At 34.4% G+C, this 21,033-nt stretch overlaps 2 protein-coding genes across 2 annotated transcripts in view; one reads left to right on the top strand and one right to left on the bottom strand.

Annotated features, from left to right (window-relative positions):
* LOC106716606 (A disintegrin and metalloproteinase with thrombospondin motifs 18) overlaps positions 1–4,741 on the top strand; it is a 30,928-nt gene extending 26,187 nt beyond the window's left edge. The window contains exons 14-18 of the mRNA XM_045681503.1: positions 103–268; positions 827–938; positions 1,435–1,583; positions 3,098–3,269; positions 4,344–4,741. Coding sequence (XP_045537459.1) covers positions 103–268; positions 827–938; positions 1,435–1,583; positions 3,098–3,269; positions 4,344–4,474 — 730 coding nt within the window. The 3' untranslated portion in view covers positions 4,475–4,741. The remainder of the gene's footprint in view (positions 1–102; positions 269–826; positions 939–1,434; positions 1,584–3,097; positions 3,270–4,343) is intronic.
* A 70-nt stretch (positions 4,742–4,811) lies between these two features.
* LOC106716474 (augmin complex subunit dgt3) lies at positions 4,812–11,600 on the bottom strand. The gene is made up of 10 exons (XM_045681569.1): positions 11,383–11,600; positions 11,071–11,283; positions 10,610–10,793; positions 9,912–10,090; positions 9,488–9,595; positions 8,491–8,646; positions 7,774–7,951; positions 6,767–6,981; positions 5,794–5,959; positions 4,812–4,953 (listed from the first exon to the last, which is right to left on the bottom strand). Exons 1-10 carry the CDS (start codon positions 11,562–11,564, stop codon positions 4,846–4,848), a joined length of 1,689 nt encoding a protein of 562 aa, XP_045537525.1. The 5' UTR covers positions 11,565–11,600; the 3' UTR covers positions 4,812–4,845.
* Positions 11,601–21,033: the final 9,433 nt, after the last annotated feature.

Below are 21,033 nucleotides of genomic sequence, written 5' to 3'. Positions count from 1 at the left end.
GATCGTCATCACAATTGAACATGTTCATTGAAACTCTTCAAGTCTCGAAGGACCATAATTTAAAAAACGTATCTTCTAGCTAATTACTGAATGTCCCAACAGAACGAAGACATCAGGTACATGGCGGCGCGCAGTGGGGTCCCAGTGGCGCGCTGCCAGCGGCTGTCACTACCACTGTGTGTCTCCTGGCAGCGGCGTCAGGCTCGTCAGCTCGGCGCGACACACCACCATACAGCTGTGCAGACCTGATGCTGCAAGACCAGAACTAGTCAGTAAATTAAGAAGATTTCTATCGCAAAAGCGGAAAAATAGTCATATTCGATAACAAAACGATATCGTCAGCAAAACAGAGGGGCTAGCACGATTATTCGTGAGAATGTTTTCGTAATGACATCGACAAAATTTGAATAAAATTAGCGATCGCCCTTCACTTCATCCGCGCTTTTTGAAAAAGTAGCCTATAATATGCGTTCATACCTTTCCGTAAAATAGGTCTAGCCATTTCGGAGTTTACTCGGAACGAACGCAACCTTACGGACAGAGATCACGTATATGAAATATATTTTTTTCTCGATATTGCATACAGACACTACAAATTTATTAATATATATAGATGTGTTCAGCTCCCAATCGGCAGTTAAAACATCAACAAATCTCGTATAAGTTTTGACATATTTTGTCAATTATGATACGAGATGCGTATCGCAAACTTTCGTGCTAGGCCCTCATTTACTTTATTTCCTCATTTATAGATTTTTATTTCCTCTTAAAGTGGAATTAACATATTTTATACAATGATGTATATATATTAATTAAATTCTTTTAGGGTTGTTTGCAACGAAAGTCACCTTACCAGTACGCGACCATGGTGTGTTCTAAATACAAAGAGAGAGTGAGAAGGCTGTCTGGGTTGGGAATGCAGATATCACCTGTATTAGGTAACATATATTATATATATATTATGTAAATTAAATATGCCATTACATATCTGTAGGACCATAGGGTCCCTAAAGATGATTGAGGACAGACACTGGCTCACCACTACCACACTGGAGCGCAGGCGCACGTCCGCTTCGTACCGCGTTCGTCACTCAACTACCCAGACAGCCGTCCCTTCCAGTGTGGTACATGAGACAGTGAATTGTATCTATTCCATAGACACAAACACTGCAATATCTATAACATATCTTCTGCAAACTTATATAATTTTGTTCAGAAGAACTAAGTTATAAGACCTTTTTTTATAAGTGACTGCAGACCATAGACTTCCGCTATTAAAGATGCGTTGCCTACCTTTTATCAACGGAGGAGAGGAAAGAAAGATATCTCCCCTTCAAAGCAACTAATCCTTCATTAAATCCTCTTCCCATCCTTTTCTTATAAGTAAAGACCGTAGGAACAATCAAAATTTAAAAAAAATGTTTGTTTTTTCAGAGGATCCGGATCGTCCATGCCGCGTGGCGTGTCAGGACGAGCGCGTGGCACACAGGTTCTATCTAGTAAACGGACAGGAAGGCTGGTTCCCGCTCGGTACCTCCTGCGGGAAACGCAACTCATCATATTGCGTCAGCGGGAAATGTTTGGTAAATTGTCTTGTATTTTCTGTTATCATTTATTCAATCTATATATATAAAAGAAAGTTGTGTTAGTTGCACTATTTATAACTCAAGTTCGGTCGAACTGAATTAGCTGAAAATTGATGGGGAGGTAGGTTAGAACTAGGAGACGGACATAGGATAATTTTTACCCCTTTTTCAATTTTTATTCCGCGCGGACGGAGTCGCGGGTAAAAGCTAGTAGTACATAAAAAGAAAGAATAAACAATTAAACCTTTAAAGTGCACGAATATAAATGAATTTACCATAACATATTATGTGATAAATACCACTAAAGTTGTAACTTTTTAGTAACTATCACGAAAGTTATATTTTACTACGTTACAACTTAATATGTAGCAATAAAGCTAAGAGCTATGGCATTTTGTTACTCTGAACAAAAAAAAAACTAGGTAACAGAAAAAATACCATGCATAGGTATACACCACGGTTATCACTATGTGGGAACTATCACAACAATAACACTCTATCATCGCGACACTTATCACACCATCATAGCATGTAGTTTCACAATTGTGACAGTCACTATGATATATGGTAAGTATCACAACAATAACATTATCATCGCGACACTTATCACACCACCATAGCATGTAGTTTCACAATTGTGACAGTCACTATGATATATGGTAAGTATCACAACAATAACACTATCATCGCGACACTTATCACACCACCATAGCATGTAGTATCACAATTGTGACAGTTACCATGATATTTGGTAAGTATCACAACAATAACATTATCATCGCGACACTTATCACACCACCATAGCATGTAGTTTCACAATTGTGACAGTCACTATGATATATGGTAAGTATCACAACAATAACACTATCATCGCGACACTTATCACACCACCATAGCATGTAGTATCACAATTGTGACAGTTACCATGATATTTGGTAAGTATCACAACAATAACATTATCATCGCGACACTTATCACACCACCATAGCATGTAGTATCACAATTGTGAGTTACCATGATATATGGTAAGTATTACAACACTCTATCATCGCGACACTTATCATAACACCATAACATGTAGTATCACAATTGTGACAGTTACCATGATATATGGTAACTATCACAACAATAACACTATCATCACGCGACTTATCACACCACCATAGCATGTAGTATCACAATTGTGACAGTTACCATGATATTTGGTAAGTATCACAACAATAACATTATCATCGCGACACTTATCACACCACCATAGCATGTAGTATCACAATTGTGAGTTACCATGATATATGGTAAGTATTACAACAATAACACTCTATCATCGCGACACTTATCATAACACCATAACATGTAGTATCACAATTGTGACAGTTACCATGATATATGGTAACTATCACAACAATAACACTATCATCACGCGACTTATCACACCACCATAGCATGTAGTATCACAATTGTGACAGTTACAATGATATATGGTAATTATCACAACAATATGGTGACTACAGGAGTTTGGAGCTGATGACACACCACTATCGGAGTCCGTGTTCACTTTACCATTGCTGCCACGAGGAAGAACTTCCCGCCATCGCCGCGCGCTGCACCGCAACAGACTTACTGTCAAAGCTACCCTCGATCAATTGCATCTACAAGATATTATAGCCAACTTGAACTTTACAGGTAATATGTTGTTTTTTAATTGACTTTTCAAAATATATCATAGAAGTGTGAAGGAAAAGGCAAGAGGAGAAAGACAATTGTGCACTTGAATTCATTTTTAATGTTGTTTTGTGGTAATATATATATCGACGCTGGAAAGCGTAAACGCTGTAACTCCGAAAGTATGAACTTTACAGGAGAGCCAAATAATCATAACTCGTGAGCTGATACGCCTACAAGCATGCGGTATTTAGCAATGTTGTGTAGTTTGTGCTAACCTATAATAAAATCATTATCGTTTGATAATGGTTGAAATTATTAACGTGTGAAAAATATATTCGCGATTTAAAGGGTTACAGCGTTTATGCTTTCCAGCGTCGATATATATATATATATATATTTACAATACAATAAAAACCTAAAATAGAAGTATGTCCCACAAAATTATATAACATATACATCGCACAAGTCGCTATATATATATATATATATATATATATATATATATATACTTGTGCGATGTTCCGAGCCGCAAAGATATTGAAAAAAAAAAAAACATTAATTTATTTACAAAATGCTGTTTAACTTGAATCTGTAAAAATTGTAATCTTACCAGTGGAAAAAATATTACCAATCAATATTTAGCTATAGTTGGGTTGATGTTTAATTTTACTTTCAAATTACATGACACAGAAATATTTATTTACTAGCTGTCGTCCGCGACGCCGTCCTAAATTAAAAAAAAAAACAACTAATATGTAGCCTATATTTTCTTCCAGACTATTTACATCTGTACCAAATTACATCAAGATCCGTTGAGACGTTCTGGAGATACCTTCCAACATCCATCCATCTAAACATTCGCATTTATTAGTAAGATATACAACATACTAGCTGTCGCCCGCGACTCCGTCCGCGCGCAGTTAAAAAATGGGTGGGTATGAAAAATAGATGTTGTCCGATTCTCAGACCTACTGAATATGCTCACAAAATTTCATGAGAATCGGTCAAGCCGTTTCGGAGGAGTACGGGAACGAAAACTGTGACACGAGAATTTTATATATTAGATTAAAGCATAACTTTATATATTTCCAGGTAAAACTGATCAACATATAGTTTACTATGACACTATACCTGACAATATAGAGTTGGACTTCAACAATCCAATACATATATCACCTGAAGAAACACTCATTAGGAAAATACCACATCCTACGTGGGAATGATCCAAAACTATAACGACTTGTAAAACTGATATAGGCAGAGATGAAAAATATAATCATTCAACACTTTCAATACTACGATTATCAAAGTACTAAGTGCTGTAAGTTGTTAGCACTTAATGTGTTAATAAACTAGTTATTTGTTTTTCAAAAGATAAAGAAATGTTATTCTTTTAAGCCTGATGATGAATTTCCTTCACATATAAGGAAACTTGGTGCTGACTGCAAACATTGTGATCATTATTAGTACCTATTTATTTTATAATTATATAAATAACCTATATATTGTTAAGAAATACATGTTTTTTGTAATATTATTGTTTTTTTTATTTATTTGTGATACATAATTTAATATATAATATACATTAGATATGTCAGGACAAGTGTCCTCGTGGTTGAGCAGCTCTCAACGTGGAAAGCAGCTTCGCCTGATCCATCAAGAACCACTGCCAGAACTTACGCAAGTTGTACTTATCCTCTTTCTGAAAACCATAATAAAAAAAATTATATATGAAGGTTGAAAAAATCAATGAATCCGAAGAAAATAGAAGTTATAAAATATAATTTGTCTAATAGGACAAAATCAAATATATTTAATGGAATTCAAATGGAATTTTTCAGAGAATTTTTTTCAGAAAAACAATTTTTTTTTATATCTCTTTCTTTGTAGTGTAATGTGTTTTTCTTGTATTTTTGTGGTTTTAATTACTATTAAGAGTTTTGGATTACTCAAGATAGTATATTGATAGTTTGTTTTGTTGATAATCTATCTACAGTCAAAACCGTTTATAGCGACATCGTTTAGAGCAACATACCGGTTAAATTGACCAAAATCAAAGGTCCTGGCTGAATGTTATTACATATCTTTCCTATTAATACCTGTCACCGGTTGTTACAACTATCGGTTTTTACGACTCAATATGAGTAGTCCCTTCGATGTCGTTATAACAGATTTTGACTGTATATATATAAAAGAAAGTCGTGTTAGTTACACTATTTATAACTCAAGAACGGCTGAATCGATTTGACTGAAAATTGGTGGGCAGGTAGCTTAGAACCAGGAAAAGAACATAGGATAATTTTTACCCCTTTTCTATTTTTTTTATTCCGCGCGGACGGAGTCGCGGGTAAAAGCTAGTTTCCAAATATTTTGTACTTGTCTTGTGTTATGTATATCTGATACAAATATCACAACAGTCATATTGTAATATCCAGTTTACATTATTCCTATCCAGCGATCGTAACTGGAATGCAACTGGAATTATATAAACCTACACGAGAACAAACATACGGAGTAATGTTTTTTTAATGGTCACAAATACCTTGACAGTAGCGAATCTCCCGCTAGCTGATAACACCTTATCATCAACAACTGCCATCAGTTCCATGAGATGATGCAGCAGCTGAGCGGCGGCTGAGCTGCGCCTGCGCACCTTCCGGCTACTGCCATCGTGTAGGTACTCGCGGATTGGTAAATTTGACGCTGAACTGAATAAATAAGATAAATTTAACACGTTTAATGATATGATTTTCATATTAAAGTGAACTTGCCTTCGGTAGCATTGAAAGTGTTAAGTACATTTTCAGTTATAATTTATATTTATACGAAATTTATGCCTGATTTTTATTTATAGTCTTTTAAAACGACACAGATAGATATAATAAAATTACAACAAACCTATCTAAACAATTTTATATTTATAAAGCTGTAACCACAGACTTATTAAACATAGACATGTTTGTATCATAAATTTAAACACAAAAATCCATAGACTATAAAAAACATTATCAGACAGTGAAACAAAAACCTAAAACTTTATAAACAAACAGTAAAATATTAATATTATTTATTTAAACACGAACTCTGAAATAAGCTCAACTATTGGAATCGCCTATTTATTATTATTTATTTTTTATTACAAAGTGGTAAACAAACAAGCGATCATAAATTCGCCAAAATGGCGAAGCGACTGCTTCTCATAGACATTCACAATTGCAGATGCGTAGCCTACCCTCAATCAACGAAGGAGGAGACGCACAAAATATTTAACCTTCCTATGCATCTCCTTCATAAAATCCACCTCCCGTTCCCATCCTTTCCTTATAAGAAAAGTGTGGGAAGGGGAAGAGGACTAAAATCAGACCTCTGGCACCACACTCATCAGACTGTAGTTGGAATTACTTCCACTTGACGACTGTCTTCTGTAAGATCGTGGTATTTCACTGAACGAGGACAATTCGTGCAATATTATACATTAAAAAAATAAAAATAAATTAATATAAAAAACAACTTACTATACTGTGATAGCAATTTCCTTATTCCTAAAGTCTTCAATCACTTGCTCATTCAGAACTTGTATATTGTGCCTCAGATCATTATGTGCTCTAACTAGTTGTACTAAATCATTGCTGTCTGTATGTAACAATGTACTTAAAGTCTGTTGTAAAATGTTTGATTGTAATCGTTGTTGCTTTAGTAATTGTTGACTACAGATCTCGTTCATTGATTCCTGGAATAAGGTAATTTTTTACTTATTTGCTTATATAATATAGCATGCTGTGATTTCGCTCTTTTAGCGAATGACAGCTTACTCAATTGTCACTTTGAACGTCAAATATCATACGGACATTTCGCTGTTTTAGTGAAATGAGACTGTCTATTGACATTTGCTAGATAAAAGATAGCAGAGACATACCTTTAATGAATACAGGTGTCGTACAGAAAGATAATATTTATGAAAAACTAGCGCTCGCCCGCGACTTCGTTGGTACAGAATTAAAAAAAATAGGCTATAAAATGCTCGCGTGCATCAGCTACCTTCCTGTTAAAAGCCATGAAAATTGGTCCAGCCGTTCCAAAGACTATCCGGGACAAACGCAACCTTGCGGACATACAGATAGAAAACAAAAATAAAAAATAAAGTTTTTTTTTGAGCAATGCAAAAAGATGATGTGCGATTTTTTTATAATTTATATATTACATATAGACACTCCAATTTTATTAATATATGTAGATTATTACAGGTCTTTTTAGGACTATAGAAGACAAAACTTTAGAAGACTTTTTGTCTGTCGGGATGTCTGTGATTTTGTGCGCGCTAGTCTCAGAAACGTCTTAAGCTATTCAGATGCGGTTTTCACTTAAATATTGTAGTAATTTCCACTTAAAATATAGTGTATATTACACCTCAATCAATTCATAAATAAAAAAAATTAAATAAAAAATAATCGGAAATATTAAATAAAATAAACTTTGACAACCTTAAACAAAACTAGAAAATAAATAAATAAAATACACTTACAATCCTACTAGAAATAGCTTCACTATCATTGACAAGATATAACCTCATTTGAGAGGCAAAGTGTAAGAGCTCCTCTACCGAGCAGAGCTCTGCTCGCAGCGCACTGTACACCAACTTGTCTACACACAGCGCTTGTTGACTGCATTCTAATAGAAACTCTAAGTCACTGTGGACTTGTCTGAAAAGATAATTTAACTACAGCATTCAAAGTAAATAAATCAGAGAATCGAGAAAGAAAAAGAGAGAGTAAGCAGCCACATAAATTTGAGGCACAGATAGAGAAATTTCCGTCTCCTCTCCTTCGACAAATCCAAATTCCCTCTAATCTCTTACAAAAAAGGGGAGGAATGGGAAGACAACTATAATTAGGCCTCAATTCAGATACTATCAGAATGTATTCACTTGAAGTGTTCTGTGTGGTCGTGGTATTGCTCCGGGCAAAGCACACTCGTACTTCAAATGTTGTTGTGTTCTACCACTGTTAAGTGTGGCAAAAAAAAAAACATCAATTAGTAACTAAGCCAGTTCTGTTTTGTATATATTTTTCACAATCTTTATTAATTAAGGGAGTCCCATATTGCATAATTAGTTGATAATTCCAAGAGCCCCTTATTGAGAAACATGTTAGAAATTGTCCCTAAGCATTACTTAACTATAATAAACAAATCCTAGTATGAAATAACTCTAATATCTAGAAAAATTAACAGAAATACTAACTTTCTAATACTAAGTGCACTCCTTGCGGCTGTCTCTACAGCTAAGTTGGTCCGAGATGACACAAACTTTAGTATAGCATCCTGCAACTGTTGATCTAAAATATTCTCCTCTTGCTGCAAGATTTCTAATGCGCTTTGCACTTCTAGTAAACAGCCACTGAAATATTGAAAAAAAAAAGATAATTCTCAAATTAATTCGACATGTCAGTTATCGTGATCAAAACAGTAAATTCCAGCTGACCGCTATGTAAAGAACATCGCCGAAATGGCGAAGCAACCGCTGGTCATAGACATCCGTAATCGCAGATGTGTCTATCCTCAATCGACGAATGACGCACAAAAAGAGAATATTTAAAATTCACCTCCTTCATCAAATTCCCTTCTCCTTCCCATCCCTTCCTTGTAAGAAAAGGTAAATGAATGGGAAGGGAAAGAGGACTAAAATTAGGCCTTTGAGACCACACTCATCAGACTGTACTTGGAATTACTTCCACTTGACGACTGTCTTCTGTACAGTTGTGGTATTTCACTGAGCGAGGACAATTTGTGCAACGGATGTTGTTGTTGCTGGCGTCTATCACTTATTACGACTTAATTCTGTCATTCTTTTTGATGTTGATATAACCGATTTATAGAGCCTAATAATAAAAAAAAACTTAGACAGTTTCAATTACATTTTAGCTTAAACATATGTCAACTCTTATCTCCTACTGACATTAGATGTGATCAGAAAACATGATTATTGAAATTGTACATAAGCTTCAAAAATGGCATATTGAACAAATAAATCACAAAATACACCAGAAGCAGTTTTGGTTATATGTTTAAGGGGTAAAATTAACTCTTTTATAACTATTTTGACGTCCACATCAATCACCGGAGGTCAAATTGTTAAAACACGTGATGAACTAAACCGTAATTTCTGTATTTTAAACATGGCAAAGAAAGATGAAAAATGGCATAAACAGTAAATGTTTTACAGTTTATTTTATACTTACGATACTCTGTTAGGATGAACGGTGTAATTGTTAACAAGTGCCAACTTGGCTTGTTCTCCGCACAACTCAGCTTTGGTTGAAATGTATGTACATAATGCATCTGAAAGTCTGAAATTAAAACGAATCACGTTATACTCTTTATACTTTACTAACAGTCGCCTGCGACTCCGTCCGCACGGTATTAAAAAAAGTAATAAGTAGCCTATGTGTTCTTCCAGACTATATTCTACAACTATGCCAAATTAACAACCCTTATCACTTAAGTGTACAAAAAAGACAGTAGCAAAATTCTCAGACCTACTGAAAATGCATTTAAAATTTCATAAAAATCGATCAAGCCGTTTTGAAGGAGTATGCTAACTGACAGTTACACTAGAATTTTATATATAAGATGGTAAATATGTACTATAAAATATGCACCAACCTTTCCTCCATATTTGCAGCCTCATTTAATATCCTTTGCAAATCCTGATCAGAAGTTCTATCAGGATGTTTGTTGGTCAGTCGTATGGAGACGTAAAGGTCAAAGTGTGACATGTACAATGATTGACACTGTTTGTACGCATCAAATGGACCAAAAGCAAAGAACTTACTTGTCATTTCCTGGAAAAAAATTAAAAAATTTGTTCATAAACACAATTTTTTTTTTTCTTGGCTAAAAGAAATTATTTTAATCCTGACAGGATATCTTAGACATGGATATAATAATTGTTTATGGGATGATAGAGTCTTATTTTACCTTTACATTATTTTTTTATTTTCCCAATTAGGGTTGGTGACAGGCAGGCGGCCGGCCGTAAAAACTTAGCCAAAATGTTAAAGTTTATAAAACCTTGTTTTCCGGTCCCATGTGAAAGAGAAAGAGCCAGGGAGATTATTTTAATTCATAAACTAGACATTTAATAAAAAAAACAATTTTTGCAATGACTTGCATTTCAAAACGTAAATTATAACTCAAGCAGATCAGAGAAACAACATTCACTGATCTGCTTCACATATGTGAATTGTGAGTTGATCTGCAGGTCATAAATTTTAGTTGAGTTACCTATGTATATTGCTAGAGCAAAAATTCACTGGCACATAAAAGTTTTTGTGAATTCTTTTTAATATTATTATAATTACCTCATCATTAGTACTGGCCATTTTCAAATTGTTAGCTATAACATCACACACATCATCAACAATATTGTCCACTTCCTCAGCAAGAGCAATGCATTGCTCGCCCAAGCTTTTTTCATCATCTTCATACTGATGTTGTTTTGCACTTAATTTTGTTAGCTCTATGTCTAGTTCATCTTTGATTAAGCTGGAAATTTTTAAATATATTAGTGGCAGATAATCTTTACTGCTATTTTCACATGAGGGCAGAACAGTAGACAATGTAGTGCTGCAATAGCAGCAATTCAAACAGCTGTCATGTTGAGTGGTCCCAATCTTTCCAATCTTAAAACTGTTACCAGGAAAACAGAAGACCGGAAGAGTCTTTGCAATCTAAAAGATGGCTATTAACTTTAATATACTGACTTAAAGAGTACATTCTGTTTTATTTTATTAGTAAACATACCAAATGGAACTCTACTTACTGGTTCTGTTTAATTAAATCATTCACTATTTCCTCATGTTTCATTAACATATCAAGTCTATCATTGTGCATACTTATGTCTAATTTCATGTCCTCCAAAGCATCCTGGTCTCCTGGTAGACACAAGCCTTTGAATTCTTCTTGGAGCGAAGCAATAGCAGTGTCTAACTCATCTATAGGCAATAGACATTTCTTTTTTTCAAGTTCCTTGTATCTATTAAAAATTCACATAAATGTATTTTACTAAATTGTTAATGAACAAATTAATAGATTTTAATATGTTTATGAAAATTAAGTAATCAATTATACTGACCTATATTCTTCACGAGCGGTCAAGGCATTATTGTGATCTAAATTTCTGTAAAGCCACTTCAAGGCACCACCAAAATCGGGATCTTGAAGCATCCATTCAAAAGACTTATTGTAAGTTTCTACACCCAAACTGTGCAAAAAAGGAATGAATTCCTTATCAGTTATGTCATTTAAGGTATTCATTGTTGAACATTTAATACAACTTAGTGTTTATTTATTCAGAACAATTCAGAAATACAAACACGTTACAAATTAAATTTAAAAATTTGAAACTTTGTTCAGGTTGACATTGACATTACACAACACAACTGACATTTTCAAATTATTGCCAGTGTAAAAACATTTCTACAAGTTAAGTCGACAAGCGAAAGTAATGAAGTAAAGGTGAATATTTTTTTTAATATGTTTTATGCAATGATTATAAAAATAAGAAGTTTTAATTTTGTATTCGCTTGAGAAGAATACCTTAGAAATCTATAACTATATGAGAATGTGCAAGAAACTAAGGATATTCTACAATATGCTCTTGAACATTTCTATTTATATTTCAAACACGTAAAATTGTTTTCATAATCAAGCAGGCGCTTATAAAAATTGATTGATTCCTCGTATGGTGTCTCATTCATACTAGTGTACTATTTTGGTCCCAATTTTACCCCTCACTTTATTCATTACATGCGAATAAACATTTAGATTCAAAATAGGCCGAATAATTTTTTTTATGTAAAAGAACGACATAACTTACACGCGCCACTTCTGCCTGCTGTGTCGTCGTAAATCATTTAGTAAGTGACGCAAAGAATGGAGGAAGAGTGGCCAATTGGTCGATTAGCCAATTCGTTGGTCCCCTCTGTTTTGGCATATCCTCGCACTTGAACGGCGGAGAGTTCAAGGTCACATTGTAAATTCGAGAAGCTTGTATTTAAATGTCTCAGCTTATTTCATAGAAGACTAGATATAATATATATATATAATCTGCTATAAAAATAAAATGTAATAAAAAAAGATCTTTAATAGACAATTATTCGAAATTATCGTAAAACTTTAGGTCACATCAAACAGAAAAACTGACTTAGTACTTCTATAAATAGGTAAACCTAAAAAAGACACACGTTATAGACATATGAGAGTACAAAAGCTTGTGAGGGAAAGGGGACTTAGAGGGAAACCTGTCAAGATTCGCTTCCGTCATAAGTCGCTTTGATCTCGAACCTTTCAATCGGATACGTTTTCAATCTTTTCAATATCACAAGTTATTAATATTTATATCTAAGTGACACTTTCTTTTTATAATCAAAGACTTTTGATCGTTTTTTTATAACTAATTCATTTCGTAAGACGGCCTATCGACTGCAAAACAAGCGCTTAATGTTTGTCTTTCATTTAAGACGCTGCTACATATTTAAGTGACGTTTCAGTATTCTGGCGTTAAGTCTATATGGTATTTGTGATCTCCGCTTAGGCTTGAAATATTGTTGCCTTTCTTGCCCGAGCTAAACTTTTAAAATAACAATTACAGTTATAATCTCTCTTATAGTCTATTCTAGTTAATTATTTCTAATGAGTTAATAAATATGATATATCGTATCGACGTATAGAAATGGAAACAGAACCAATTCACAGTATGCACACGAAGTGGGTTGCTTTGAGCATCATTCAGAATGCTGAACCGTTCTCTACGAAAACAATAGAAGAGCTCGTCAATACGTCAGCAAACAAATCTTTTCCTGCCATTTACATTGCTAATGTCTTTATTGTAATGGAATAAGGTCTATTATAGCTTGAATCATATGCTTTTGGTACCATTTGAAAAATTGGTTTCAGTTCTTATCAAGAGAATGTAGTTTTCGAAGCTGCATGCATTTCATGAGTGCCTGGTACTTTCTATGTATTCTAGGGATTCTTTGCTTCATTCTATAAGTATCGCATTATCGCATGTAAAATTTTATTTTATCTGTGATTGGTATTAAAATATTATTTTTTTTTACTTAAATATAGTCTTTATTTCTAGTCTTCATCTTCGAGATTATATATTTAATTACTAGCTGTCGCCCGTGACTCCGTCCGCGCGGAATTAAAAAAAAAAACTTAAGAGCCTGTTTTCAAGACTATGTTCTACATCTGTGCTAAATATTATCAAGATCCATTAAGCTGTTCCAGAGATACCTTCAAACAAATAACCGTTCATCCATGTGAACGTTCGCAGTTATAATACTCGTATTAGAAAGATGTAATCTTTAGCTTTATAGACAAATCACTCCATCAATCGTTTCTATAAATAAATCTCAAACACTTCCACCACACGTTAACGTGTGACAGAGCCATAAAAAAGCATACCCCACTCAAGCGATTGTCCAACACTAGCCACTTAAAGTACACTGGTTTTGGCGTCAATGTATGGTCAAATGTTACACGTGTATTAGACGTTTTTGAGTTTCAATCTGCTAAAATAATTTGTATCAAAATATTTTAATACTTTTACGCCTAATACATATTTTCAAAGTGTATTATTTCATCTCTAGTGTGTAGTTTCCTTTAGAACAGAAATACAAAGAGTAGCTATTATAGCAGAGTTTTTTTTATTTTTTCAAAAAAAATCTTCTAGCTATTGAGTGTGTAGGCCGGCTAGACATGTCAGCGGCCGCGATTTATTTATGGGGCCGGACTATTTACGGCGTTGGCGTATTGTAAAGAAATCCTTTTGTTTGGTATCGGGACGTAAACGAGATGATCCCCGGTTAGTTAGCAAACAATGCAAGGCATGGAATAGGAGAACGAATGGAGTTTATAAAAATCATATATTTTTAATTAAACGATTTTAATGTGATGATTTAAAAGATATAGCCAAGGTTCAGCTGCGCGTGATTTAAGTGGGTAAGTAGTTGAGCTCGTGCAAACACTCTCGTCCTATGTTACCGTATTCGAAGGGCCGAAAGGTCTGAAACGACCGCCAACAGGATACACTGAATCGACCGCTAACCATAATAGAGCCCGATTGACGCCGTTTAATCACATCACCTTGCCAGAAAAGCCGCTGAAATCTGCCTATCGATCTCTTATTCGCTTTCTTTGCCGAAACAGACTTTGTTAGATTGCGGGGCCAACTGCATTCTATTCGATTTAATTTCAAAGTACTGCTAGATTATAACATGATCGGAGGTGGGGAGGGGTATTTTGCGAGTCTTTTCTGATTGTCCTGTCATTTGGTTTTAGAAAAAAAATCTACTCCATAGTTGTCGTAGTCTATTGCACTTGAACTAGTAGACTTGCGGCCTACACAAACAAACTGACACCCTGACACACAGTCCGCTGCATTACAAATAAATCACGCCACAGACACCCCCAGCCACCACTCTGACAGGTTTAAGTTTAGAACGTCATTCATCGCTACCGAAACCAAAAAAAAAAACATAATTGGATTTTGTCGTCTGTCGTTATTAGACCGTGTTTTTTTATAACTGATGTTAGGTTAGAATTAGATGTTCTTTCTTTTACTCCATAATTCTAATATGGCAACATTTTGACTACAGCTTTTTTTTGTTATTTTTTTGGTTATCATCAAGTGTTTCACACTGAAGTAATGTAAAATATATTTTTTTAAAGTTATTAACTGTAATCATTTTGGTCTTATGCTTTAGAAAAATCTATTTCAGTCCATCTAAGTATAACCTAAAATAACTACAAGCCACGTTTTTATTAGAACCTGTCAACTGCATGTTATTTTTTTGACACTTCACTTAAGTCTCAAAGTTTATTTTTAGAAAAAGTAATCTTCTGTTTTTATGGATAACATCTGACGCTCAAAAGTGAAATAATAGTAACATAACTTTTAAGAAACACATGCATGTCAAGTTAATGTAGAAAAGTTAAATATAACGAAGAATAAACCACATTAAAGAATACAAAAAAATACAGTCGAATTGATAACCTCCTTCTTTTTGAAGTCGACTAAAAAAAACAAGGTACAATAGACAATAAAAAACGAAATGAGCATAACTGTCAGATGACGTCACTAACCTCCTTTAATGTGAGGTTGTCGCCCCGTGCCTAGATAGACCTAACGGACCATCCGCCTATGCTAATAGAGCCATGTTTTCGTCCTAGGCAGCGAATAGGCCATGTGCATACACGAGGGAGGTGCACGATTATAATTCGTTCATTGTTTTGTCAATCACTCTATGCCTAAACGGAATTGATTAACCATAGAGATTGCACTTTTTTAATCCTCTATTTCGTTTATGGTTAACATTAAGAATGATAGCGGAATGTCTATTGCCCTACTGACAAGAGGGTTTTTCGCGGGTATGTATGTGGTCTGTATCAAAAGCGTTGGCAGTCGATGATGATAGAACAAGGGGAGGAGGGGCAAGTACTAAACTTTTTGTTTTTATTCCAAAGGCTACGCTTATCAATAATTAGTCCAATGTCTTAATGAAAAACTGAGTTATAATGCACTCTATTTGCTTGGGTTATTTCAACGTGCATCTGTCGCCAAAATAAATAAAACGTTGAAAGGACACATTCGTTTTTATATCCAAAAAATTTGGGTGGCGTCGCTAAAAATTGCCGGCTGTTTCATATTTACATTGTTTATTTATTCTGAATATTGATGCAATGGATGTTTTTAGTTGTTTTACAAATGTTTTAATACTGGTTAGTTAGAAGAGCACGGTTAGAAACATCTGATATTTTTTTAAGTTTCACAAACTATACTTTTTCTACAATTTTTATTTTATTAATTTCATATGATAACGCCAGTTATGCTATTTAATCAAATAATTATATCGAAACAATATAAATACCATTCATTTACTGTGTTCTCTACCTTATATTGTTAAAAACTTTGTCTATATGCATTACTTCCAAATGACCAACAAGTTCATTGACCTACTACGAAATTCTGCTAAAATAATCACATGAAATTGGTTTTAATTGCAAATGTGTCGCGACTCCATTGCGATATCTCACCGCCCGCATCCAGTGACGTTTTTGCACATCAAGTAAATTAATGTTACAAACAGAAAGCCTGTATTATTTAGGATTTTGTCTCAGTATTAATAGGTACACTCTCGTTTGGGAAATGTAAAAAGCCTAACAAAAGCCGGACAATCGTTTATTTTGGCCGGACACGCAATCAAAAAGCCTACCTATGTCCGGCTTTATCCGGACGCCTGGCAACGCTAGCTGGGCAGAATACTGTGTTGTAGCGGGGCGTTGCGGGTTTCGGGGGAGGTCAGTGCGCAGTACCATGACCTTGGGACGCCAAGATGTTTGTAAAGAGTTTAGTTTATACTTTGATAAAGGGTTCATTTGTAAACATGTTAGGATTTAATTCCGAACTCTATTAGGTCCAAAAAAACACGTAGTTAAATAGGAAAATCATTTAAGATTAAACATTTTGTGAAGTGTGGGTGTAAGGGCCGACATAAAGAACAGCTCCAAGCATAAGTGTTATCCGCAAGATTTTTTAGCAGACTGCAAAGTGCAAACCGTATATAGCGACCACCAATCGCTAGAACAGTGATTATCAAACTTATTTCTTTCACCGCCCCCTTTGAAAATCATTTATATTTCAGAGCCCCCTAATTTTTATTCAGCCCTAAAACTTAAAAACCATAATTTCATTACTTTAATTAATTTTAATGCCCCCCATTTTTTGGGCCCCTTATCGCCCCCTCCTAAGTTTCAAACGCTCCCAAGGGGGCGTTATCGCCCACTTTGGGAAACACAGCGCTAGAAGCTCGATCGCGACCGCTTGCATTCCGTTTATGTCAGATCTAAATGTACTTTGTGTAATTAAAACTATCCGTGGGTTTCTGAAATGAAAATAAAAATATAAAAGATATCCTCATCCTAGTCATTATCTTTGACAAAACAGAGATAACAATATGCCTGGATTTTGGTCTTAGAAACCCATGGTACATAAGCTATTGTTTCCAGTCAATAATGACTAGAATCATACTTATTATGTCGCCTAAAGTATCTAGTAAGTATGTACTCTGATCAAAGAAACCACACCTGAATGAAAACCGCATTGTAACAAGTTAAAGGTAAAAAATTGCATTTATTAAATGTTATTTTTAGTCATAGGGTTTCCCCATGCGTGTTAATGTCATTTACCTGAAGTGTTGCACGTATTCAGTTTACGATTAAAATGCATTTTTAAACGACATTGGTGCCCATTATGATGTACTACTTGTCGCCCGCGACTCCATCTGCGCGAAACTAAAAAAAACTTAATTAGTATGTGTTCTTCTAGATTATGTTCTACATCTATGCCAAATTTCATCGAGATCCATTGAGCCGTTGTGGAGATACCTTCAAACAAACATCCATACAGCCAAACATTCACATTTCTAATATTAGTAAGAATATGGTTTTCACTCATGCGATGTTTTGTACATGGAGTATTTTACTTAATGTGTACAGTCAAAGAAAATACCACTAACCAACTTCAATTACAGAGGGCCTAGCACGAATTTTTTTTTCTATTACGTTTTTTAAATCGTTCGATATCGATGATATTTCGATTACAAAGAAAACAGCATTATACATTGTAACGTGATACATTTTATAAATGTGTATGCGAGCTATTACTTGATTCACTCAACACAATCGCTCGGAGGGACGAGAAAAATGCCGATAAATCATAATAAACCTATCAGGGGATGTCATGACACGTCGACTAATGTGCGACACGAATACACACGAATATCACCTTTATTACAAGCACACCTATACTTGAAGGGGAAATAATGTTTTTCTGAAGTTGCTTTGCTTGAAATTGGATAGGCTTTTTTTAGTACTACATTGTGACCTTTATCATACATTTTCATAAGCAGAATTGGAGTCTCAATTACTACAAAAGAGATTATAATAAGAATTCAAAACTGATAGTATTAAATTATAGAAAAAATAGTTAACATGATTAACCGTAGGTTTCTTAGATCAAAATCCCCGTTTTAAAAAAAAAATAACAGGAATGACGAGAAAAAATAGTTAACATGATTAACCGTAGGTTTCTTAGATCAAAATCCCCGTTTTAAAAAAAAAATAACAGGAATGACGATATGTTTTATACAGAGATCTAGTAGATCTCTGAAACCCGCGGTAATAAAACGTAAAATAGAAAAAACATAAGTTTACTTTCGTACTAAAAGTACATTATTTCTAACTACTAGTAGCATAGCTTATCATAAGCTGGTGTTAAGAAGCCGTTTTTAATCCTAACTTAAGTACATATTAACTATTAGTGTGATTTTGTAATACACGTTTGTAGCTCTAATTACCGCATGGTCTATTTTTGGCGCGTGTCTACTGACACAGTTCGATAACAGATGACGGCGCTACAAAGATTTGGAACATTCCGTGTAGGGCGGCCATCTTTATAAATATCATAAATGAAAAAATATTTAATAAATGGAAGTTAGTTATCAAGTTGCAGAACAATTAAACTGAAATAGCGCTTTATGTTCTGACTGAAATCTTTAATTTCACGCGGACGACACCGCGGGCGACAGCTAGTCTTGATATAAAGATTATTAAAGTTAAATTTCAGAGAGCTGACCATGAAAAATTTCAAGTAAGTATTCGTTACGTCATCGACAACGTTAGTATTTATTAGCTTTGTATACATACAAATTTTTATACATTTTGTCGATGACTTTATCGCAAATGTTCGTGATATCTTATCTATATATATAAAAGAAAGTCGTGTTAGTTACACTATTTATAACTCAAGAACGGCTGAATCTATTTGACTGAAAATTGGTGGGCAGGTAGCTTAGAACCAGGAAACGGACATAGGATAATTTTTACCCCATTCTCTAGTTTTTATTCCGCGCGATCGGAGTCGCGGGTAAAAGCTAGTTAATAATAAATTTACTTTAAATTATCTTGATAACTTTAAGTTTCAACCATGTATATATGTTTGATAGTGCCATACGGAACAGTTTTACCAAAAGAACTGATTGACTATTTCATTTATAACGTTATACAAAATATGGGTTAGTAGCGGCGTTAAGGTAGGACGAGATGGGTCGACCGCCCAGGGCGCCGGGCATAAGAGGGCGCCAGATTCGGATAGACAGGACGACCTGTGGCACCCCCTGACATACCTAATATAAAGGGGGGGGGGGGCGCAAAAATCTCGCAAGGGCTCCAGAAAAGCTAAAACCGGCCCTGTATGGATCACCGTGATTTATTATGGCCGGCACGTTAGAACTTGACCGCCCTGAGCGACATCACCAACATAATCAAACCTCCTAAAAATATATCAATCTGTCTACTAATTAGTGGTTAATAAACCATTCGCCCTATTTTTAAGTTATTAACATAATTAAAATGGTACGATAAAAATAATATTGATATTTCTGTTCGTAGTTAAGACAAAGGAGTATTCCAGAAAGCGTCCAGTTCATGGCAACTCCACAATAAAAGATAAACAATGACCTTTTAACTTCATTGTTCGTTCTATCAGATTGCAAGCGGTGTCAATCGTTTCAACTTTACATGACTCATTTAACAAATGGCAAATAAATCTAATAGACAATTACATGAATTACTAGATCATCTTATAACTTCACTCTGTAACACTTTATATACATAATGTATCCCTTTCATTCTTTATGTAAAAAACAGCGATAAGTTAATTAAGTTACTTTATAGACAACAGCAGCGTTGTTCGGCAGATAATGTCGCGGGCTCTTCCACTGTTAAACTAACTAAAAATACGATCTCAGATCATTCAAGATCACAATCAACGTCATATCCTTGCAGTGTCTTCAAATTGGTCTGTATAAATCATCGTTGTGGTACAAAAGCGTTGCATCACACGAGAATCGATCCCTGAACATCCTTATTTCGGTAATCACACATAATGGGACTACGAGTGCGCGTTGGGCAATAACTACAGATTACGTTCTATTACTAGCACGTCTAAGGGCCTTTAAATTGTACTATGATTGAACGTAAATATGCTTTGTTATATTATATTCACCATATTTCTTATTAACACTATTAAATATTTAAAAAAAAACCAGTCTGACTGTGACACTCAGAGGAAAAATACGCTTCGAATGACACGTCATTTGGAAAAAAGGTTCAGTAGTTTAAGTTCCAAACCGTCACAACGGTATTTACATACATACAAACCCACATACATAAGTAATAACATACATACACACGAAAAACATTTTCCTTCTCTGTCAAATAGTTAAATAAACACATTTCTATTAAAGATTTATGTAGAAAATCTTTGGATCTTGTAATAAAAATGCAAAATTATATTTTTTGTTTATTGTTTCAATAATTGTTTACAAAAATATACATTTAACAAGATATATTTACATATTTTACAACTTATGAATATTATAATACTGTTTATAACTAAATGTCTTCTCGTTGTAAAAAAAATAACATGTTTGTTAAAAATTTACATTACATTAACAAACTTTAAAGCCCTTCGTACACAAGGCTACGTCAATATTCAAAACCGGGCGATTTTAGTTGCTAAGTGACTTGCGCATCATATGCGACATTAAGACAAGAGACGACAAAAGTTTTACATAAATTGATAAAAAAAAACATTTTTTCTTACCTTTTGTGTAACATTATGGTAGATATAGGTTGCATTACCAAGTTTTTTGCAGTC

This window comes from Papilio machaon, chromosome 16 (assembly GCF_912999745.1).
Source record: "Papilio machaon chromosome 16, ilPapMach1.1, whole genome shotgun sequence".
NCBI classification, from domain to species: Eukaryota; Metazoa; Arthropoda; class Insecta; order Lepidoptera; family Papilionidae; genus Papilio; species Papilio machaon.
The sequence above is the reverse complement of the archived record's forward strand: the minus strand, read 5'-3'. Positions and strand labels throughout refer to the sequence as shown.

Bases quoted from the DNA above. Each gene is read 5' to 3' on its own strand.
- LOC106716474 (XM_045681569.1), bottom strand. From the start codon at position 11,564: ATGAATACCTTAAATGACATAACTGATAAGGAATTCATTCCTTTTTTG. The intron at 11,284-11,382 runs GTCAGTATAATT...AATTTTTAATAG, and splicing joins ACCGCTCGTGAAGAATATAG to ATACAAGGAACTTGAAAAAA. The intron at 9,596-9,911 runs GTTGGTGCATAT...TTTTAATTTCAG, and splicing joins GCTGCAAATATGGAGGAAAG to ACTTTCAGATGCATTATGTA.